Source organism: Scomber scombrus, chromosome 15 (assembly GCF_963691925.1).
Source record: "Scomber scombrus chromosome 15, fScoSco1.1, whole genome shotgun sequence".
Classification (NCBI taxonomy): Eukaryota; Metazoa; Chordata; class Actinopteri; order Scombriformes; family Scombridae; genus Scomber; species Scomber scombrus.
The window spans coordinates 21422164-21440863 of record NC_084984.1 but is presented as its reverse complement, the minus strand read 5'-3'; the positions used below and the strand labels follow the sequence as shown (position 1 = coordinate 21440863).

At 37.1% G+C, this 18700-nt stretch overlaps 1 protein-coding gene across 1 annotated transcript in view; it reads left to right on the top strand.

Annotated features, from left to right (window-relative positions):
- The window catches only part of si:dkey-247m21.3 (5-hydroxytryptamine receptor 4), a 49420-nt gene extending 31024 nt beyond the window's left edge, over positions 1–18396 (top strand). Inside the window, exon 7 of the mRNA XM_062434048.1 lies at positions 18267–18396. Within this exon, the coding sequence (XP_062290032.1) occupies positions 18267–18360 (94 nt within the window). The 3' untranslated portion in view covers positions 18361–18396. The remainder of the gene's footprint in view (positions 1–18266) is intronic.
- The last annotated feature ends 304 nt before the right edge of the window (positions 18397–18700 follow it).

Below are 18700 nucleotides of genomic sequence, written 5' to 3'. Positions count from 1 at the left end.
ATTTGAAAACAGCAGAATTTCAAATCTCTGTGGAATGAAGGTCATCGGGGTGACGAGTAAGATGGCTCCTGGCTCAGTGCTGTGCGGCGGCGCTCAATCGGTGTATGAATCTTTTCTGTTTTTCCTTCCTGAATGTGTCTGTGTTTTGATTATTAAGATAGGATGAAACATTTACCATGTAGGGAGATTAGGTCTACGCAGAGGAATTCAGCTGGGAAGAGGACGAATGAGCTACGAGAACAAAAATGCGATGTTAGATAGTTGACATAATAAAATAGGAAAAACCAGAAAGCTAATAAATCAACAAATGATCATTGATTTAATAGTTTACTGGATATTACACATTGAGATTGATTTACTAGTGAAAGGGAGTGTAAGAAAACAGCCGTGTAATATTGTCTGCTGCTCTGGAAGAGCTTTAATAAAATAACCTTAGTGATGATGCCATAGTGACGTCATTGGCAGTTATCTCAAGACTACAACGCTGAAGTTCCTGTACAAACTGAGGATGTGGAGTTTGGAGGATGTGTGTGTGTTCACCAGGGACAACAGAGTCTAACTAGAAGATGTTATCAGTCTCTTGCAGGTAGCTCAACAATACAATATACAAAAATCATGTGATGTGAGTTGTCAAAATTCAAATCAAGCCAGAAGTCTTCATAAGCAAACTGCAGGTCAAGTGTTAATGTTTCAGGTCTCCAAGTATTGCTGTCTTATTCTTTATTTATTGTTATTTTAACATAACATTGTGGTTGTACAGTCTTCAACACCCACTGCAGGTATGAAGGTGTGTAAGTGTATGAATGAGAAGCAGGTCACTGGTGTTTCAACTACAGTCTTGGTTTAGACAGACACGCTGAAGAAGTGTAAACACTCCAGTCTGTGATTTATTATGCAGCCTGCATGACTTATTATTGTTTGATTGAAACCAAAAAGTTCTCCAGCTGCTCCTCTCTGCGTTGCGTGCTGCTGCTCTCTCTCTTTCTGACTTTAAGATTTGATCATTTCTTTCCTTTTTTTTTTGTTGAAAATGTTTGTTTTGCTATAATTAGTAACACATCATTCTCTCACCATTTCTAAACTGCTACTTGCATCTTCCTCTCCCTCTCTGTCTCTCTCTTTCAATCAGTTTAAGATTTTCACATTTTGCCCGAAATGGAGAGTAAAGAGTGAGAGAATAAATGGGAAGAGAAATAATATGTTGATTTTTAAAATGTTTATTTAATAAAAGGCTAAGAAGAGAAAGAAAACGGGAAAGTAAAACATTAAAAAACTGACATCTGACTGATAAAAAATATATAAGCAGGATAATCAAAATACCAAAACCCAGACTGTCTTGAATGCTCCCTTCCTGCTCCACTTTGTGTCAAGGACAGCAGCTGCTGTTGAGTCTCTTCTTCCCCAGTTTTGGATAGTTTGGATGCTCTGAAATCATCTGTGATTGTAAATTGAAACTTATCTCTTCCTCAGTCTTTCCATTTCTCTCTGACTGTGCCAGACAGTCTATTTTCTGAGAGGGACAAAAGGGTTGCTTTGTTTTTGTTTATGAATATGATTTTTGGGCTCCGACAACATTTGTCTGGATGTTATTTCACTGACTTGAAACTCAGACTCAGCTCCACATTTAGTCTGCCTGTAAACAAGACATAATTAGGTTTAAAACATAATTGACAATATCACGTCCTGTGCTATACTGTATTTATATGTTTGCCAGCTATGAATTTAAAATAAGATTTAAAAAAACAAAACAACTATCAATTCATGCTAGCAGATACAGTGAAGCTTAGTTTGATAAAGTGAGGACATACAGTAGGTTTGGTTTGAGATTATTATCAAATTATGATTGAATTGATTATCATGCTTTGCATAATGATAATAATAATAAACAAAAAAAGCCACATTAATTACTGTATTATAATGCGATTACCCAAAAATAATAATAATGTCCAAGATGAAGCCTTGATACTTTATGATAAATCATATTATGTAATTCAAATAAAATCTCAAACGTCAACAGTGATCCTTTAAATGGCAAAAAAAATGTTTAATTTCAATCTTCACCACAAAGAATGCAATCTTTTACTGCATTACCTTTGAGTAATAAGTCCTGTTATTGTCTACCAAGAAAATAATGCAGTGTGTATGTTGCCTATGAGGCGAAACCCATGGCAAGAAAAGTCTGTAAATCACTGGCTACTGCTTTAAATCATGGTAGAGCTCAGTTAAGCATAGTAACACTGAATCAACTCATAGTCACTCTGATCTGGATGTTGTTGGCTGAATAGTGACAGGACTCTGTTTTTTAAGAGATTTTAGTGAATAAATCAGTGACCTGAGTGGAAATTACGCCGCTGTGGAAAATATTTTGTTCATTTACAAACCTTATAAATTGATATGCCAAACTTCCATGCTTATATACACATCCAGCTGTTACGGAGCAATATAATCATTCATTTGTTTGTGTCATTTCTGTCGACCTGATAAATGTAAGTCCAATATTCACTCTACTTTTAACTTTGTTTTGTTGTCCACCAACTTTGGAGGGAAATATCTGACTCTTTAGCCGCTAAATGCTTGACTGCTGTTTGCTACTGAGCAGGTATGATGCAGTCAGTTCAACAGTGCTTTTTCACTGAAAACAGCTGCCTGCTACACCTGGAGACAAGGCCGATGAGGCAGTGAGAGTGAACCAAAACAGTAACGTTCCTTGAAAACCAAAACCATGAGCTGAAAGACACTAAAATGCTCAGTTGGTCAGTTATAAAATATGTATTATAAGATAAGATATACTTTAATAAAGTCCCGTCAGGGAAATTTGTCTTGGGCATAACGTGCGCCAGTGCATACATAAATTATACATTAAACATACATACACACACACACATACACACACATATAGCTGCTTTGAAATACAAAAAGCAGCTATAATAAACTCTAACCCTAATCCTACCTAACCCTAACCCTAAACCTAACTCCAATATCCTCATATTCAAGATGCCTGTAATCATAGTGTATTTATTTTCTGCAGGTAAGGTTTTTCACATCACCCTTGTTCTGTTTTACTGTGGAAATCAAGATGAAACTTCCACATGTTCCCAGTTTTATGGGGGGTGGTTGGAGGTGATGATTTATATTTAAAGCTCCTGAGGTCAAATCAACAAATGACATTGTATTTGTTATGTTTGACTATAGTGGTATAGATCCATTGTGATTCCTGAAGTTTCATTCGATTTATTGCATGATAGAATTACAGAGGAAATTGTAAATATTCCTATGTACAAAAAAGGGGTGGAGAAATCAGTCTGTCAGTTTGTTGGTCCATTGCACTGCTATTCACCCATGTAAATGTTTTGGTTTGGAGCAAGATAACCTAATGACATGTCAAGATACATTTTTCTTTTGTTTACAATGAATGTCAAATTTTTAATTGGCAGAATGTCAGTTGTATGCTTGCCCAAAAACACGTTAGAAAAGTAAAAGATAAGTAACAGTAAGTTGATAAGAAAAGATGTGAAAACACCCTGTCATGAGCACACTACTTATAATTGAGTCTAAAGACTCTGATCCACGGCCAAATCTCCCACAGGACTTCATCTCAGCTGACTGTCAGCCTGACAGAGATATACTGGTGAAAACAACACTGGACAGGAAAATAAATCCTACAGTAACTTCGTTTAAGCATGTTGAAGAGTTACGATGAACTTTGCATCAGATCTCTTGCCAGGCTTTTGATGGGACTTTTGATGTGGCTTCTGAGGACTTACACTATCATGGTTTCCCATCGTTCTGTGAGCGCACTTTTAATTAGTAAAGTTGGCACATCCTTTCCAGTTGATGTCACCAACAACACAAACAGGAAAAATATGCGAGGTTGAGATGTGATCGCAACTGCAAAAAGTCACTTTGTTGAGTTTGGAATTTGTAAAAAACAATCAAACAAACAAAAAAAGAGATTTATTTACCGGTCAGAGTGTGAACCTGTCGACCTACCAAGTTGGACACAAATTAGTCTGATGATTCGCCTGTTCACTATCACATGCTGGTCTGCTGCTATCCATAATCCCTTTTGCTTTTGGGTTTTTTCTTCAAAGGATGTGTGATTCCTGTTGCTGTTGCTTCTTTTAGTTTTTGCTGCAACTAACAATTATTTTCATTATTAATCTTTTGATTATTCTCTCGATTAACAGATTAGTTGCTTATGTGCATTATATGGTGAAAAATATCTATCATTGTGTTTCAAATCCAGAGGCAACGTCCACAAATGTCTTGTTTTGTTCAAACCCAAAGTTTACTGTCACAGAAGACTGACAAAACCAGAAAATATTCACATTTAAGAAGGTGGAAAAACAACTATTGATTATCATAAGGTCCGCAATTCATATAATAGACGGCAACTAATTGATTAATCGATTCATCTTTGCAGCTCTGGTGTGTTTGAGATGAGTGTCTGGACTGTCACCAAACAGTAAGTTTAGCTTTACAACAGTACAATTGAACTTCAGTGATGTTATGGTTGCCAGAAGTCTCTGGTCAATATTTAACTGCTGACCTTGTTTTGGCTTCAGGTGAAACACATACTTTACATTTCTCTGTCTACTGAAAAGAGAGAAAATGAATGGCTTCATGTCTGGTATAAAAAGGTATAAAGGCTCAGTTTAGAATTGAGTAAGCATATGCATTGTGCAGAGTTCATATTAAATTTGGGGATGAGGTTCAGGCATTTTCAGGATTTGTTCGTTCCTTTTTTTTGTCATTGTTCTGATCATGTGTTTTTACTTTAAAGTCCATCTGCAGAACAAATATGCCTCAAAGGGGCAATGAAGACCTAATTCAGTTCAATTCTGTCAGACTCAGTTTAATTCAGTTGAGTTGAATTGTTGGACGTTGTGTTCTCAGTCAGAGCTTCAGTAGCCTCTCCCTGCATGCCAAACATTAAATAGGACTTTACTGCCTCTCCTTGCTTGATGAGCTATAAACTGTAAACTGTTTCTGTGTGTGTGTGTGTGTGTGTGTGTGTGTGTGTGTGTGTGTGTGTGTGTGTGTGTGTGTGTGTGTGTGTGTGTGTGTGTGTGTGTGTGTGTGTGTGTGTGTGTGTGTGTGTGTGTGTGTGAGGAAACACCTGGTAGCTGGTTGGAGCAAGTGTTTTATGGGTTGTAAAATGTACATATAGATTAATTTTGGGGGAGAACCTATTTAGAGAATGAGAAAGTCAATTTAATGGGCGCACAGCAGTACAACAAAAACCTTATAAATAATGAACAAAAGAAGATGAGAATAAAGGATCTCTGTCGAACAAAGATAACAGCTGTAATCGACTGCTGTTTACACGCCCAGTTCCCATTTTTTGTGTGGAGAAGGGTTTCTATGATTTCCTGTTTGTATATGACACTTTTCCTATGATTTCCTGCCATAAATAAAGTTTTCATTTATGGCAAGTAGTTAATGAATGTACAAGCATGACAATCAACACAGTGCTCACCTGACTGTTGCAGACTTCACCTGTTGAGTGCTGCTCTACACTGTGATTTGAGTCATTTGTTGAACCACATGTGTAACTTTTCTTTTTCTTTTGTGTATAGATGTTGCTCTCTGCTTTGTTCACACTTATTCTAAAAGAATATTTTGCCACACAGAGGAACAGCAGGCTGTCATTGTAGCATGAAAAGAAGAAGAAAAGTGGATCCAATTATATGAATGTAATCATGTTTTTTCACTATCAAACTTTAGTTTTTAAGTATGACAGCAGCACTGTGGTGTTAATGAGGTTTCTGAGAATGAGTCTTTGTTTCAGTAGCAGACAGAATATTTTCACACGAGCAAAGACATGCCAATATATGATAATACTGGGTTCCTGCAGGCCTTTTCTTTAAGAAATGGGAGTTTATTTGGTGGAGAATTCACATTATGTGCAGGGATCTCCTAGTGGAGATGCAGGTTGTGAAATGGATCAGAATTCATTCACTGTAAATGTTGATGGTGTATTTTTTTAGTCAGACAGCTCAGTTTAGCCCTCTGCTGTTGGCCTCTGAGCTGCTCCTCACTGTGGTCACACACTTTGCTAAAATGCATCAGATTTCAGATTCTCTCCTATGTTAGTATGATTTAAGGTGTGCTGTAAGCCCGCCAATCAAACAGAGGTTTAGAACGTTTTTTTTTTACTTTTCCCCTGAGTGTTTTAGTACTTTTTTTTGCTTCCTTGGCAATAAAAAGCAGGTTGGAGAAAATGATAAAGTGTTTTTCTTAAAATGGGTCACAGACTGATTTCACTCAAAATTTCATCTGATGGGTTTGAATTCCAAAAGCGATTTATTTTTGGGGGGTAAAAAGTTTCAATGAGTGTAAAGCAAAAACAAAAACAGACTATTTCAACATCTGAAATGTAAAGCGCCAAGACTAGATGATGATGCTTTTAGATGATGCTGAACTTCATGCAGTTATGGCTATACCAGCTTGAAGTTTTCATAGTTTTAAACACAGCTCACTCCTCTCTGAACTAACATTTTGCAGGTTTGGAGCTTTGAATGTCTCGATGTTGAAGTCTGATAAACAATATCTTTATTTTGTTTTCATTTTGCTTTCCCTCTCAGGTAATAGAGGGCATATTGAATTATCTGGCATCTTGCAAAACTTTCCACATGATATTTTTCTGGGTTCTTCTCCCACAGATAGAAGTCCGGGGAAATTATGAGGTGAGAAAATTGCAGAAAATTGAAATCAGGAAGAGTGCAGCCCATCTGGAAAAGCTGTGGTGCATGGCCGGAAAATCTGACAGAACAAAGATTTTGTTTATTCCCCACAGTGACAGTGCTCTCCATTGGTATTTTATTTTTGAGCGATTTGTACTTAATGTGGCCACAGAGTTGTGAACCTTTGAACCGTGGGACTTTCTGAAACATTGACCGCAAGAAACTTGAATATACACGGTCGCCCATAAAGTTGGAATCAAATATTTTTTACCTCTTTCCATGAAATGATTGTGACAATGTGATGTATTCTTGATAGATAACATGTATATATTCTCAAAATTGTATTGATCAATCTCATTGCACCTGGTCAAAGGTGATTACTGATGTGTATAAATAGAAAATAAATAGAGGAATGTGTCTGAAAACATAAATTATTCCAACTTTATGGGCGACAGTGTATTTTGAAGCCATGAAATTAGTCGCATCATGTAGATGCATAATAATTTGGGACAATGGAAGATGACAGGCATTTCAAAACTAGGCGTTTCCTCCGCTGTCAGATCTGACATAACCCATCAGTGCTGATGTTCTTCTTCTGCTACTTTTAAGTTGCTAAAGGATTTTGGCTGCAGACAGTTTCTGAATGTTACAGCGTTTGCCAAAAGATTGAATCTGGATAGTCCTATTTTTCATACCTAAGTTATGGTGACTGACAAGTCTGCGTGTGTTTGACAGACAGAAACATATTTAGACATACGTGTTTTTGTCTGAGGTGTACAGCAGTTATCAGCCAGGAGTTCTGCAGTCCAACATTTCTGGTACAGCCAGATAAAACTCTGTGCTAGGCTACAAGTCGATCACTTAATTTTCCTTTAATTACGTTTTATTAAATAAAAACAATATTCACTCTCGGGTATAGATAGATATAGTGACTGGCTTTCAGAATCAATGGGAAAAGCTCACTGAATCACAGCTGGAGACGCTTCATGGATTAAACACCCAAAACAACACTGTTCAGGTGTTTTTGCATGTTTTGTCCATTAATTGCTGACCATTTCCATTGGCTTTTAGATCGTTTTCCTTCCTCTGAATTAACAAGTGGTTCATGTCAATATCACCATTAAATGAACAGAAATAGGACAAAAACATTTGCAGAGAACATTTATAGAAACATGTTGTTATTGCCGTGTGGTAAAGTGCTTGCAAACAGTGCTGAGCTGCTGTAAGTTAACTGTGATCAGAGCCAATTCTGCAATTGCTCCAGTTTTTCCACAGAACAGCTGAGAGAAAAGCTTCAATACATGCTTCTGCTGATCTTCATCTATCCAGATCAAATGTGCATTACTTGGCTCAATCTTTTTTTTAAATGTTTTTCCTCTCCCTTTTACACAGCTTCTCCATGGTGGTTATTGCTCCAGCTGCTAAACTTTTGTTGTTAGTAAGATGAGTCCTTCTACTATTGCATTTGGGCAGAAAACATACTTTTAGAAAAATGAAATAAATTAATTTATTGGTAATATTGTCAACACTCCCAGTTTTACAGTCAATGTCTACTTCTGCCTTCACATAATTATGAAGAATATGCAAGAAGTGATAAAAACTGGGTATCCCTGAATACACAAATAAATGTGCTGCATTAACATAGTACTTTTCTAGTCTTATCAACTAGTCATACAGTAGTGCTTTCCAATACATGCAAACATTCACCCATTCATACACACATACACACATACACATTCATACACTGATGCAAGATGTCAGGAGCAATACAACGCTTCATATCGAAAGTGTTCTACACATGTATAGAAAGCCCAGATCATTTTTATTGTGATGGTCTACCTAAATCAAGTAGCTTTTAAGTCTCTGAAAATCTTCTTTTTAAGGTGATTTAATACCAGTCTATTGATGGTAAACCTTTGAAAATAGGTGATCACAGTTGAGTAAAAAGTGATAAATCTACACTTTTACCTCAACATACAGTGCATACATCACATGTGAAATAAGTATCCAAAAGCAGTGCCAACTAAGAGTGAGTTCAAGAAAAGATTGGGAAATGCTGATGTGTTCTAAGCATGCATATCAGACCATGGTCACTTTTGGGGACATTATATATATAATTTCCTGGAGATTTACCCTAACCCTAATCATCACCACCACTTGCCTTACTTTAACCTGTACCCTTACCTTGACCACAGACACAAAAAAACAGCTTTTTCCCAATTGGGGACATGCTTCTTGTCCCCAATTAACTGGTCGTAAGTCTGAAATGCATCCCCAAATGTAGCCTATGACAGACCACTGTATCATATTCATTAATGTTTTGCTATGAGTCACAGCAAATAAAGTTAGGTGTTAATGACTGGAACACCTGAATATATGCTTGAAAATGCAAATGAGTGACAAATTAGACAATTTTCCATTTTACTGCCCTCACACACACACACACACACACACATATGCGAATGCAAATACACAAACATACAGTACAGGGTTGAAAATAGAAACAACATCTCACTATCAGGTAGGTCATCTTTGAGCAGCAAGTGAGCCGGTTTAATTTCAATTGGACAATGAGATCAGGTCCAAAACACGGTCAGATGAAATCATTCTCATTCTTCTCTAACAAAACAAGCTCTGTTTTTAGAGAAGAGGGGATTGTTTTTCTTAAAGCCAGTGGTTGGTATATGACAGGAGTTTGTACAGTTAATACAAGGACCAAAGAAGGAAATTTAATTTTACATATCAATATGAATGGATTACTTGAAAGTAGATATATGTATTTCAGTTGTTGGCATCAAACTGTGGAGTTTCGTTGTGTTTGTTTTTTTCTCATTTTACTGTAAGTATTGGTTGTTAAGTACCTGTATATGAAAGAACCATATATCTCTTTTGTTTATTTATGTTTTGAGTAAGGATAAATTGAGTTGTGTTTGATTGTGAGTGTTTTTCTTTCCTTTTCTTAGTAAAATAAAGCCCATTCCCTGTAGGATCTGTTGAAAGATGTCTGATGAAGTGTCTGCAGGACACCAGTGTGGATTGGTGCCAAAGTGTGCAGTTTGTGGTGCAGTCCTCATTGTTTGCACCACAACTTTATTTTTGAACAGTCTTTATTTCCCCTTTAAATCCAATTGCATTGAGTATATGTCTGATCAGGTTTTTTTTTGAGAAAGCCGCAGCTCTCCCAGGACGTGTTTTGGTGTTAGAACGTTGGAGGAATGAAATCTGACCCAGGATATTCATCAATCATCTGTCACTTTCTTTCTCTCTCTCTCTCTCTCTCTCTCTCGTTTCTATTTAATTAGCTTCTGGCAAGGTTTACATGGCTGACTTTTCATTACTGTATGTTTATTTAAGGTTGTGCTTGAATATGTGTTTGGGTGCTGTGTGAATGCTCAGTCTATTAGTCATATATCTGTTTTAATTATCATGCTCTGTTTAAAAGGTGATGGTCTGTTGTGCCCCTCAATGTTTCACTCTGTGGTGTTTTCATTTGTTTGGTCTCACGAGAAGAGAGACAAAACTGATACTTGTTAAAATGTCTTTTTGTCTACCATAGGAAGAGTTCTTATATCATGGCACAGAGGTTACACTTTGCCTCCTGTTTCTGTGGTTTAGCCTTTGTTTTGTTTTTAGGATCTCATGTCATATGTTTCAGGGTCACTCCTTTCATTATAAAACCATTTTATTCATGCATGTCAGTACAGGTGCCATGCACAAACAGTCACTGACCGAGTAATCTGGAGCGAGCAGCTGAGGTCCTGCTTGGATTTCGGGTCCCAAGTTGCACCCCTCACTCACCCGATGAACTGTCCAACATATTTGTTGTACTGGAAGCACTAAAGCCACACTGGCCCAGATTCCAGGGTATCAGAATGAATTCACACTGACAATTAGCCAGCGAAATCCTCCTGAGTGTTGGAGCTGTCCAAGTTGTGGTTCAGTCTGTACTCGTCGTTTTATTTCTGCTCTCATGTGGCGAGACAGAGAAAAAGACAAAGTAAAAGTCTTGATTCATTATTTAAAGTTTCAACTATTTTGACATTTCTTTAATTAATGTTTTAGCCAGACGTTAACATTGAGATGACAGTTACTGTACATTATTACAATCACATGAATGACATAATTTGTCTGTTTGTGTACTTCTAATATATTCATAGACTTCTCTATTTTTATGCTCTCTTAAGTGAAAATTGCTAAATTCCAGTTGCAGAATTTGTTCTTTATTTGAGAGAATGCAATGTCTAATTCGTAGAAATCTCCAAAATTCTAAGTTATTCAAATTACATTATTTTCAATTTTGTCAGAGGGTCTGAGGAACATCTCCTATCACATAACCAAGTACATGAATATCAGACCTAATCCTTTTATACATTTATGAATTTCTTATAAAAATCTACTGAAAATCCATCATTCCCTGAGGCCTGTTTTATCCTGAGATCGCCAATTGCATTTTTGTTTTCTTCTATGGAGATTTCTTCCTCCAAAGCTATTTCTCATCCTGTGTTAAAGTTGGCAGTTCAACTGAAAAGAAAAACTTTGTGTTCACCTATCCTTCCCTGAGATGTATGCAGCTCTTGTTAAAACAACCAATGGTTATTTTGACATGTCATACTAATGAACAAATCGGAAATAATAATAATTCTATTATAAATAATAAAATAATTTGTCTGTCTCTGACTCCATATGTGCAGGCTGAAATTCCTTAAACACAGTAGGCCTCTATGCTTTAGTAAATGGTCATACAGTAGTAAAGTAGTATGAAGTCATAAACCTCTGATGTAAAAGGAGTAAAACCTCCTCCAATATCGTCTGTCCAACTGGATTTGGATCTATCACAGGATTTAAAACTATGACCTGCCAGTCACAGGCTCACTTGTGGTGTTCAGGCTAACGCCACCGCCCTGTGGAAAAACACGCCTTATCTTCCTTCCTCATCAGCACTCCAACCTCACTACTTAGGCTCTGAAAGTGAGGAGATAAGAGTGAAATTTGATTATTTAATGTCCCCGAAAAGATATTAGCACAAAATCAAAGGAACAACAAACCTCTCGTCTATCTCGTGCCAATCTTGCTTGAGGTCACGTCACAGATCAGATGATGTTTTCATGCAAGTGACTTGGTGTCTGTTGTATGGGACTGTGGTTTTGTGTTGTGACTGAGAAGGAGACAGGGAATTTTTGCAGTTGGAGTGGCGTACAAAATGGAAATGTATCCCATTTCACATGTGCTTCCAGTTGTAAAACTGTTACAAGGGTTTTTTGATTTCTTGCAGACAGGAAGAAATTGCAGAAAAGCAGTCTTTTTATAGCTTTTAAAAGCAACAAGAGGGTTGTACCTGAGATTTTTACTCTCACAAATGACATGGAAGCACAAGAGGCCAAGCCTGATAAAGCTGTACAATATGTAGGCTACACATGTAATATGTCTTTGCATGAAGTGCCTGTTCTGCAGTGTTTAAATACATTTGAACTATGTCTTAATCAGACAATGGGTACTGAATGTGACTTTTTCTTTTTTTTTTTAAGAAAAATCTATTCAAATTAAAACGTGCATTTATCATCATCGTGATAACACTGTCTACCTTGAAATGGTCATATAGTGACACATAAGGGTCAGGATTTCATGAGAACTTGGTTAAAAGGTTTCTTAAACATTTATAAAGTGAATTTGCCTCAGTAAATTAGTAGTCAATATTTTGTTTTGCATGTTTTTTCTTTATTTTATTTTTCTTTATTTTAAGAGTCTATATGTGCCATAGGAAGACCAGTGACTAAGCCAACCTAGGAAGTTTACAGGCAGAAAATGAGACCATTAGAACATAGTCAACAGCCTGAAGCAGTAAAAACTGTTGAAACCACACAGCTAGGTGTGGCCAGTTTACACAAAAAACTATGAAAACAACAACAAAAACTCCAAAAATATAGTTTTAAAAAGTTGCTTGTGCAATGCCTGCTGCCAATAACTCCCCACCCCCCACCACATACCGCCACGTCCCCATGTCACCACCGCCACAAATGAAATAAATTCCTATCAAGGAAGTCAAATTTCCTGCTTTCTCAGGATATTTTCCTAAGCATGTAGGCTTTTAAAGCGTGTTTTGATCTACAGCTTTAATTTGTCGGACTGGAATTCAGCCACAGATCAAACTAGCTGACAGAAGCTGGCAGCCTGCAGACGCCAGATGCAGTTACGAGCAGCACTCTAAGTTGAATACATGACCTGCGCCGAGCTGTTTATAACATGCGTTTCTGAGAGCTGCTACTTAGCAACAAGTTCCCTCAGAGCTTAAAGATCTTGAGTTTGAGGATAAAAAAAAAAAAATCGACTTTTTAAATGTATTTAAAAGTTATTGTGACATTCAAATTACAGCTCATTTTTAAAGGCATAGCCCTTTAATTTTTGGACCAATTATTTACATCCTGAGGAAAAAAACATTAATGTCAATACAGTGACAGTTATTTTCCTCATAGGATTCAAATAAAAAAGCTTTCAAAGTTGCCAAATTGAAGGATTTGTGACTTCAGAGTAATTTGATTTGATTCCTTTGCACAATCAGGATTCTTTAAAAAAGGTATTTAAGTCCATGAAATGAAGCTTGAAATGATTAAATAATTTTTAGCACCGATGAATTTGGCAAACATGTTAGAAACCAGACAAAGAGACAAATAGCATCTAGTGAAACAGACTTGGCAGAAACTATTATATTCATAAGTAGCTATGTTATGATTAGTGTAAAATCACCTGAAAATAAGTTTTGTTGTGTTTTTGTTACCTTAGAATGAGCTCCTTATACTGTATATACATACAAAGACAAACCAAACACTTACTTTTGCAAATTTCACGACCACAATATGTTGTCCTACACACTTGGAAAGGAGGGAGGTGTATCCAGTTAGTTGAAATCTGCAACCTCCCCCATAGATGCTACGAAATTCTACAAACATTGGTCCTTTAAATGATATGAGTGTGCTCATATGGTCATAGTGACAATGCTAATGCTGATATTAAACAGGTTTACCTCGTTCATCGTCTTCGTTTAAATGCTGACATTTGCCAATTAGCAAAAACAGGTGAGGCTGATAGGAATGCCATTAGTTTAGAAGGTATTTGGTCAGAAACCAAAGTATTGCACAAAGTATTGGACACATTTTTTACGTGCTGAGGAAAAATGAGGAGATCACCGAATTCAGACAGATTCATTGTTTGGGAACCATTAATATCTGTAAAAAATAAAGTGTGCAAATACATCTAGAAGGTGTTGATAATGTTGACCTGCCGGTGGGACCTGATGGTAAATCAGGGGATTTTATGGCAATTCCTCCAATAGTTGAGATATTTCAGTCTAGACCAGAGTGGTAGACAGACAGACATGACCATTCCTAGACCTGTCCTGCCAGCATAACACGACTAAAAAGGCAGATACACATATATGCAAAGAAGAACCCTCCAACATTAATGTATACAGCAACAAACAGGGTTTGTTTCAGTGTGCGTTAGCCCTGCTGTCCTCACCCCTGCAGTCCACTTCAGGTTCAGTTGCTGCTTATACTACAGTATTAGAGTAGAAAGACACATTTGCATATTTGAAGATTCCCATGATACAAATTAGTAAAACACCACATGATGTTTCTTTTCTCTTTCCTTCTGACCATGCAGGTAAAAAAAATCTTTTATTAGTATCATGGGCTACTTGACAGCGGATACAGCTTCATAAAAGGTTTCACTGCCCCAAAACCACCCAGATTGATGGAAAATCACCAAACTGCACATGAATTGCTAGAGAAATCTTATTTATTTCCCTCACTTTTTTTTTTTTTCAAACTGGACAGTGAAAAAGCAGAAGGCGAAACAGATTAGTGGAAATCTCTGGAGGGAGTTAACCACTAAACAGTGTTAGCCCGGCGGTTCTTTTCATGAAACTGATGTTATAAATTTGATTTAACTTGTTGGAAAGTTCCAACACTCCCTTTCCCCATTTTTTAAACCCTGGGAATGTTCAATTATGAGGGGAAAAATAGCTGTTTCAAGACTCAACAAATTGAAGCCACACTGCCTGAGGTTAAAAGCTGCCACACTGAATGTCTGAGTGAAGATGTATGCAGTGTAGTTGACTAATATATTTAATGTGTATGTGTTTAAGTGTCATACATCATCTGATATGTCAAAACATCAACTCTGACCTCACAGTTAAGATTTAAGGATAACATGGTCTTGTTTTGCCTACAGTATGTACAATACCATATATGTAAGTACAGTAAAGTGAGCTGTATCTCAGCTGAATTAGTGAAGTGAATTAATTTGTAGTGACACAAAGCATAAATAACATCTTTGCTCTACTATATCAGCGATATATTAGCGCTTTTGGTCAAACTGTACATGTTGAATTTAAATGTGAATCATTCTTAAGCTGCAGAATGAAGCTGAATCCAAAGCAATATAAATTGAATGCTGCTACAATGTAAGGATGTAATGTTGATCTTCATCCCCACAAAGACGTTGCATGTCGTTTTTTCACATAATACCAATCTCAGGGGTCAGATCTCACGGATAAGCAGGGTTTTGTTTTAACTCATAAAGAGCAATAGATGAAAGAAATCCTGCTGAAAGAGGGGCTATTTAAGGATTTCTGCATGACAATTCAATTAAAATAAACTCAATTAACTCCTCCTGGAGGCAGTGGGGACAGCTGTTGTTGGCAGAGGTTTGTTGTTGACTTGGGACTTGTGGCTCCAAAGGGAAGCTGTTGGCTATTGATCAAATTTCTCTACTATGTTACTCAAGTTGAAAAATGCTTCGGCAGAGAATATACTATAAATACTTGTGTTCTACTAATATTCTCATATTTCGGCCACTGCTTTAATTTCAGCATGACTATGTAGTATCTGTCCAGGGACCACGTATGAAAAACAGTCTTTTGGCACAATTACAGCAATGTTTATTGATGTGCTCTTCCCCTGTTAAATAACCCCATAAATAAATTATAAATAACCCTACCAGAGTACCAGATTTGTTTATCTGAAAACTGAGATGTGCATTTTAGATTCAGATACAATTTACTCTCCACCTGTAAGTGGTGTTAAATCAAAAGCAAAATGAAGTCCAGACTGTATTAAACATAAGTTACTGAGCTTAACTTTTGGAGAAAAATGTTTGGTAACGTAACATGCAGTTTTAGTAAAAGATAAATGCTGGCAAGCTTGATAAATGTTTGGTTATGTTTATGGGAACTTAAAGCACTTAGTTACTGCAAGGGAAAGATTGTGGTCTTGGTCCAGTATTGAGGGCAACTTAAGTTGACTCCAACTCGAAGCACAGAGACCTTTTCCGCTAACACCAGTTTCTAATTTTTACACCCAACCACCCAACCCGAGCTCCTTCTCATGACCTTTCGCCAGGTATGAGAACATCACACTTCCGGCATTGGTACAAAATGTTGCCGGTGAATCTCATCCAGGCTGCAATTATAGTTCCTCCAAAACATATTTGCCATATTTGCCACTACATATTAGTTAAATGAGACAGTGTTAGGGTTAGGGTTTTTAAAGGGGAGATTTAAGATCTGACTTTCATTCCATGTTTTTTGTAATCCGGTTGCCTGTTTCCCTGAATTTCCAGCTCAGAGTTTCAGGATGAATACTAATCCCCTCCACCGGTAGTTGTTGGGAAACTCGTCCATGATTGTGTGACAGACATACAGACAGAAAAGAGAGACAGAGAAAGAGAGACAGAGCTGTTTCGACAGTAAACAGACTCCCAGTACAGAAAACACACAAAACAGAGGAGCAGAAGTTACAGAACATTTGTGTTTATCTTTCCCTTGTCGACTCCTCACCCACCCTGGAGATGCCTCCACATGGACCTCTGTGTGTGTGTGTGTGTGTGTGTGTATGTGTGTGGTAAATGATCTGATAACAGCTCCCTTATCTCCGGGACTTACCAGAAGGATTCTACCAGTACGTTTTCCGGAAGTTACTTGCTAGTGGTGTCCTACAGTTTTCATACAGAGAGAAAAGTGTCCATCAGAGCCCCTTCAGGCTAGATCAGGGTTTTTACCTTTAACACTGAGTGTAAAGATTAATGCATAGTTTAACCAAAGGTGCACTTACTCTCCATTCTTTCAGTGGGACACTCAAATGTTAAGCACGTTTTAAATGGTAATTTCTGCTAATATTAGGAATTTGAATCAATGTATTTTATGAAATTTGAAATTTCACAAAATACTCAACTGACTCTTTGATACTAATTTTCCCTCCTGACATGGTGCATGACCATCACTTTAATGTGTGTTTGGAAGAGGAAGTAATTACAGTATCGGATCAAAAAATGAACATCCTCACTCTATCATGCAGTGAATTGTAGAAAGCAAATAGGATGGTCAAAATTGAAACATCATTTTACCTGCAAAGGGCAAAATAGTATACAGTGATTCATGGTCAATGAAGATTTACACAACATCACAGTTTTCTCTCATTTTAAACTAAATATAATTTTTATATGATTATAGTATTTTAAATTATTTCAATGGCATGATTTTTTTTAAAGACAGCATGGTGAGAACTTCAGCCATTGAAGGTCAGCAAAGACAAGATTTTCAACTAGTGTGACATTTCTCTTTAAGTAGACCTATAGAGACTAGAGGGTATTTACACTAACATCAGAGTGTGTATGCTAAACTAACTGGCATCATGATTGATTGATTTATGGCTATAAGGAACAGCTTTCAGGATTTTCATGTTTTTCAAACTTTGTTTTCATGGTTACATCAATGGTTTGAGATAACTGGGTTAAACTGGACTTGTTTAAAATCAGTGTCACCACTGATGAAAGAAAATCCAATTTCACCGCTCTGATTGGAATACAAAACTAACATGCCAATATCTGAGCTTTAGTTAAAGGCCAGTATCAGCTTGTTGTATTTCAAAGATGGTATTTCATGACTGCATTTTTTTCACAATCTGTGTTTGTGTGTCTTCTTCCAGATCATCATGGATAAACATGTATTCACATTATAAATAAATACATTTTGTTGCTGTTTTCTTGCACTCAATCCAGCTGGTTGTAAACAGACCAGTGAAAATATACAGTGCACATACTAAATCACTAATCATGTGCCTTATGTATTTTTATTTTGATATATTAAATAAACTTTTACTGCCAAATCAAATTCCATACCCTCCTTTTACCATTTTAAACTATTATGAAGCTGCTTGTATCCTTCAGAAACTGTCATATTTTTCTTATGTCTCCCTCCTCTTGCTCCCCCTTTGCAGAGGACTTTGGCACCTACTTTGAGAAGAATGTCAACAATGGTTCCCAGTCGCTCTCATCTTATTTCCCATGCCTCTTACTCTTCTGTTCCCACTGACTCTGCAGCAGAAACTCTCTTCTCTACTTGTTTCTGCCAGAAGAACTTGGTCAGATCTTCGACTGTCTTGACCTAAACCTTCCCTCCAAACTTTCTCTTACACTCAATACCATTTAATTACTTTTTAATTTGATTGTTTTAGGCAGACATTTGTTCGCGAATTGCCTGCTTTAAGACTGTACTTCCTTAAAGAACTCTCTCCCTGTCCCTTTCAGATTGTCCTTCCTGCCAAACCGGAGTTACAGCGACAACGGACGCACGATACTGGCCAACGAGCAGGAGTCCCAGGACTCTCTTGGAACACTATGAGTATGACTTTGCAGTCGGAGGCCTGTGATGATGTCATCTTGGCAATGACAGATGCAGGATAATGCCACCTTACTGATGGCAGAGCTGTAACATCTGCAGATGTGGGGGGTCTTTGAGACTTCTCTGTGAACGGCCTGCTATGATCAGACTTTACTGGTGCAGTTATGAGGATGTTGTCTTACCTGGATATTCACTCCATGATTCAGCTTCATTATTACTTTTTATATATTGTGATGCTGCAGGGTAATCCAGAGGGTAGCCGGACTATTGCTGGGCGCAGAAAGTCAAATCTGACTCTAAATGAGCAAATATAACTCTAAATGAGCATATAGGGAAGGTA